This window comes from Gavialis gangeticus, unplaced genomic scaffold (genome assembly GCF_001723915.1).
Source record: "Gavialis gangeticus isolate Ggan-Ray unplaced genomic scaffold, GavGan_comp1, whole genome shotgun sequence".
Lineage (NCBI taxonomy): Eukaryota > Metazoa > Chordata > Crocodylia > Gavialidae > Gavialis > Gavialis gangeticus.
Genome location: NW_017729025.1, coordinates 134,642,012 through 134,648,011, shown reverse-complemented (window position 1 = coordinate 134,648,011; position 6,000 = coordinate 134,642,012). Strand labels below are relative to the sequence as shown.

The window sequence follows — 6,000 nt, the reverse complement described above, 5'->3', positions numbered from 1 at the left end:
GCAGTAGTTTGCACAGGACTACAGAACTTGGGTAGGTGTTTGACCTATGCATCAGGACACTGGGTAAAAATGTATTACTTCATTCTGAATTTGAAATCAATAAAGGATGTAAGACAGTGAGAGATCAGACTGCACTAGCCTCTTCTGTGATGACTGAATAGGTAGTCTTTAGGAGTTTATTGTTTAATAAAATTTCAGCCACAAAAATCTAATACTTGGCATTTGTCCTTACCAGCACCTGCTGCATGCAAGTTTTGAAAAGGAGCTTACCTGTGCAGTAATATCCCAGCCATCTTCCAAACAAACCATAACCGAGGAACCATTCTCAAGGAGTTCTGAGATGATCACACTTAATTGCATTATCCTGTGAAGCTACATAATATTAAACATAAGTAACATGTTGGAGCTCAGGATAAATCTCTTGATATTACTGACCAACATAGTGATTTTATAATTAATAAGTATTTAAAATTCCTATCTTATGAAATGTATGAATAATGTGCAATTTCGTGCAATTGTATGACACGTGCAAACAATGCAGAATAGTTGGTTAGTAGCACTGTGACAGAGTCTGAAATCACCATACACCAACGTGTCAAGGTTTTCAGATGAGTTTTACTATAACTAAATCAAAACTAAGACAGGAGAACTTAGACTGAATCACTGATTCTCCTTATATTTTGTGATAAAATAGGTGCTGTACAAATATTTAGTGATTTAAAGGAAAATGGGAGGAGCTCATACGTTGTTAGTGCAAAAGCTAGTTTCAGAGTTGGTGTGTGCAGAGCTCCGCTGTCTCTCTCAATGGTGTTGCCTTACAGTATGTAGACATATCAACAGAGGATAATTTACTGTAGATTGAGCGCATAAGTTATGTGGGCCTTACACATTTTCCCACAAGAAACCCCCCATTCCATAATGTCACTAAATACATTAGAATTGTTGAATGGGAAAACATCATATAGGAGATTTATAGAGAACATTTCTATGGTTTAAACACTTCAGAGTTTGACATTAATTCACTGGAAAGTATTTTAGACATTTCCAAATGGATTTTAAAAATCTTTATAAGACTGGGCTCTGTTCCTCTTTTTCTTATTAACAAGCTTATGTTGGTTTATCAATAACTTATTTATCACAGTAAAGTGTTACATTCCATGACTAAAAAGAGTCTCTCTGTGTTCTGTTTCTATCATTTTTTTATTAGTCTTAGTATTCCAAGATGTATGTAAAACACGCTTGTGTAAACTGCATTTATGTACATAGTTCTGTACTAGTTTTGTTTTTAGCAGTAGGATGGAACCCACTGGGTATATCTACATGTGCATATTAATGCACTGCAACAAACTCCAGTGCTTATTGCACCAGAGTTTATTGCTCCAAGGTGTGTGTGTGCCCAGGATTGCAGCGCATTGAATTGGATCAGAGCAGCCCCAGTTGGCAGGAGGCCCTGGGGGTAACTCTGCCAGCCTGGGGCTGCTCCCTGTGGCTCAACAGGGCTGCTCGGTGCATAAGGATGTTTCAGTGCAAGGCTAGCCAGCAGGCAGCCCCTGCACTGAAGCACCCTTGTGCCCTAGTCAGCCAGGGGAGTGCCTACACATGTGCTGCTGCGGAGTTTTTTACTCTACTTGTAAACACAAGTACTATCCTGTGGCAGAGTAAATTAGTTTATTCCAGCCTAACAGAGGGCACATGCAGACGTACAGCATTTACCATGTTGCTAATTAGTCTACTGCTCAGTAAACTTCTCATGTAGACGTGCCTACTGTGTGTGTTAATGGACCTGACCCAACCTAGCACAGGTTAGGATTAGCCAAAGGAATCCTAAAAGCTTGGAAGAGTGGAATGAAAAAGTAGTAGAGAACAGTACAGGAAAGAATAATATGAAATAATATGGAAAAAGATGCACTTAAGGTCTTGGATCTAGGAAGAAGAGAGACAGGGCTCAGGGAGAACAGAGTGAAGGTAGAGAAAGAAAATGTAAGAGAAAAAGAATCACCCCTAGTGCCCTTCTAACAATGACCTCATTTTAGAACAGGGATATACAGCATGTGGGCCAGATTTGGCCCATGGAAGCCTATCATCTGACACACAGTGGTGTCTGTGGGTCTCTCACTTGTGCATCACATGCAGCATGTGCTGGCCTTGGCCCTATACACTGAATGCAGCACATGGAGTCCATCTGGTGCAGACAGCACATGGCATGGAGCCAACCTGGGGTGCATGCTGCTGGTATGGGGCCAGTATGGATTCAGCCCATAGACCAGATCCATGTGCTGGATCCAGCAGGCATAGCTGGTCCGACATGGGCCCCACATACTGCATGTAGTGCACACTCACAATTGCCTTGTGTCACATGAGGCAGGGGTGGTGTATGCTGCACCCACACCAGCCCAGTGCTGTGGGATGGATCTGGGATGTAGCCTGGTCTATGAACTGGATGAATCTGACACCCCTGCTTTAGAACATTTGCTCTTCTTTAAACTCATCTAAATCTACTTTGCTGTTATCACAAGATGAAAAGAGGAAAATACTTAAAATATTACTACAGAAAAAGTAAAAACATATTAATTTTCATTATGAAGATAATCAAATGCTTAACTTCTTTTAGCATTCACATAATCATTACTCATTTAGAAAACAATAGTAACATATCACTCTGAAATTGTAATAGGTCAAAGCTGAACGGCTTGCATTACAGCAAGCAGCAAGGAGGTGAAACATTGTTTTTGCTGGCAGGAAGCCCATGTTGTTTGAGGAAAAAAAAAGCCACTTCACTGCAAGGTGAATGTATGAAATCAAGTTAAATGAATGCACAACAATAATTTAAATTTCACAATTTGAAACTTAGGTATATTAGTTAAAAAGTGCAATACACTGCAATTTTTCCTAATAAAGAAAAGTTCAACTTTTACAAATAGTATTAAAATCCACACTGCATAATTTATCTCTTTACAGGGAGGTCCAGTCCAAAACAAATTGTCAGGATAAAAGACCAAAGTCTCTCATATCCACAACCTCAGTGGGAAATTAAATGTAAACTCACCCCCTCATTACAGGTATCCCACAATGTACCAGGTAATTGCGCAATCACCTAGAGACCAGCTACATGTGTAAACTAGCTATCACACAATAAAGGCTCCAACCAGCTATAAAGTTAAGATCTCAGAAATGTGTACTAACTTTTCGGCTAGCTGCTATCAAGCTTTAATTTGTATGTGCAGCAGGGAGCCGCATTAGCTGACAAGGCTCCCAGGTGCAGAGGTGTGGTATGTCCAGCCAAGGCTGGTAGTCTTGCAACTGTAGGGACTCTCAGCCCCAGATGCTGCCACTCTGGGTCCTGGCAGCACTGGCATGGGGACCCATAGTCTCACAGGAGCGGATGCTGGGTGCCAGGAGGTGCAGCTGCCCTGGGGTGCACGAAACCCCCATGATTGGGGGATCACAGCTGCTGCGATCCCCCAGCTCTGGGGGTGTGTGGAGTGATCTTGTGGCTGGGAGCCCCTAAACTGAAGGGGTTTCCAGCCATGGAAGCTTGCTTCTTGCTGGGCTCCCCTTGCAATAAGGCATGATGACATCTAATGTGTGATCCCACAATCCCACTACCTGCCATGCATGTATGGAATAGCAGGAGGTGCAATGGTGTGGATCATGTATTAGATCCCAACATGCCGTTATCTGCATGTGTAGAGGGGGTCCTTAGTACTGCATCAGGACTAAAGAGAGACTAATACTAATCATGCTTTAATTTGATTAAAACTTGCGTGCATGTGTGGGGGTTGGGAAAGAGAGGGGCATATTTGCACATAATTTGCCTTCAAACATCCTCATACACGTTTTGCCATGTTTGACTCATCATATGTCATAGATAAATTACTGTTTCTGTTAAATACCAGCGTAGAAAAATGCAACATAGTACATATTAGTAAGATGCAAAGAATGTTACTTTTTTGTTCTACATTATTATATTTGTGCATTTTAAAGGAAACACAAGCTGTGCATTCAAGCCATAAATCAAAACAGTTAGAAAAAAGGAAAATAGGAACCTGTATTTTTGTGTTTTATTCCACATTATGAGGAGCAATGAATTATGCTATCTAGTTGTCAAATATGTCTCCTATAAGTAAATCCTAACACTGTATTAAAATAACAGTGTGTGCATAATATATAACTGATTTCAAGCAATATAATTACAATGAAGAAAGAAAAGGATTTTCTGGTCAGGATAACGCATTAATTTCTGTCAGAACATATCAGAATTTATACTGTGTAAACAGAACTGCATATAGATTTTTTTAAGCATCTGTCATATAAATTACCTGTGGAAACCACTCTGAATCCCCCAGAGCTTTAAGGAATGTTACTTCAGTATCTGTAGGAATGGTGCTGGGAATACAAGCCCTCATCAGCTTTTTAAAACTGGCTTTCGTCTGTCGGATGTCACTAAACTCAACAGGAACAAATTCACAATTTAAAGCAAAATCAAGTTTGAAGCCCTGTGGGGGGAGAAGATGATGACGTTATTCAGCAGAGAAGCGTATTTTTTATCAGGAATTTCAATATGAGCAAGAGTGTTTTATTGCTAAGAATTTTCAAATGTATTTTCATATTCTATCCATTTAAAATCCTGTCTGGTACAAGATGATTCTTACAACACTTAAGAAAGGTACAAAAACGTAATGTCTCCCAGAGAGTCCCCATCTACACAGAGAGCTGGTTTAAGGCAGACATTCTTTTCTTTCTTTCTTTCTATCAACATTTGAACCCCCTTCCTGGATCTGTTGCTGCTAACAACCAAATAACCACACAAGTCAAACGACCCCACCTCACCTTGCTGGGGTTGTTTGACCCCAGTACTCTTTCCTGCCATGGCAGGGGGTCGGACTAGATGATCTGCTCAGGTCCCTTCCAACCCTAGAAACTATGAAACTAAGTGCAAATACCAAATTAATCTGAATACCGGTTATCAAACCAATCAAATGTAATACCAATTACCTCTTAGAATCTTATTAACCAATTATATTTTACTTTCTGTTTAACCCTAACTATAAAATAAAATCTAAAAAATATAAATATTAATTAAAATTTAAAATAATGTATTAAAATGTAAAAATAATATAAAATCAGAATAGAAACTATTTTGCAGGAAATTCAAAATTCTGATTTCTGCTTCTAGTTCAGAATGAGGCTTTTTATGGAATGAAAACGAAGTTTCAATAGCATTTTATAGAAAATGTTTACATATTTTAATGGTTACGCTGCTTATTTTTGTCCTCCTTTTACTTCTGTATCATAATCTTTGTAAAGTGCAAACAAAAACATGATTAAAAAAATCCTTGGAACTTCTAGGCTTATACTAGCAAGCTGGCAGACCTTTATTTTGGCAGGGGTTTTATTTTGCATTCATTAAAACACTAAAAATAAACTCTGGTGTATTATTTGGGGAATTGTTTTATTTTTATTATACCTTTTTAGCTCACTGCTAGCTGCCCCAGCAGCAGATTGGAGCATGGGGCTAGGACCTACCCCACCCCTGCAGCTCTCTTCAAGCCCCATACCTCAATCACCCAATCGGGGCACAGGGTTGGGACCTGCTCCTGACCAGGTCAGTTCCCAGCCCCTGCCCTGCATGTGGGACGGAGGCTGGGGAGCCTGTTTCCCACTCAGTTCCATAAGCATAGAGCTGGGTGGGGAAGAGGCTGGGGAACAAGCTGAGGAGCTTGTTCCCTGCTCAGCTCCACGAACGTGCAGCTGGGTGGGGAAGAGGAGCTTGTTCCCTGCTCTCCTCTGCAAGCACACTCCCCAGCTCCGCAAGCTCTCTAGCACTCGTGGAGCTGAATGGGAAACAAGTTATCCAGCCTGTTCCCTACCCAGCTGCGCATTTGTAGAGCTGAGCAGGGAATAAGCTGCCCAGTCTGTTCCCCGCTCAGCTCCACACTTGTGGAGCTGGGCGAAGAACAGGCTCCCCAGCCCCTGCCAGCAGGGAACTTCCAGCACCAG

The 6,000-nt window shown here is 40.9% G+C and overlaps 1 protein-coding gene across 1 annotated transcript in view; it reads right to left on the bottom strand.

Moving 5' to 3' along the window:
* The window catches only part of SBF2 (SET binding factor 2), a 584,661-nt gene that overhangs the window by 56,727 nt on the left and 521,934 nt on the right, over positions 1-6,000 (bottom strand). The window contains exons 31-32 of the mRNA XM_019519970.1: positions 4,320-4,496; positions 271-372 (exon numbers count right to left, since the gene is read on the bottom strand). Coding sequence (XP_019375515.1) covers positions 271-372; positions 4,320-4,496 — 279 coding nt within the window. The remainder of the gene's footprint in view (positions 1-270; positions 373-4,319; positions 4,497-6,000) is intronic.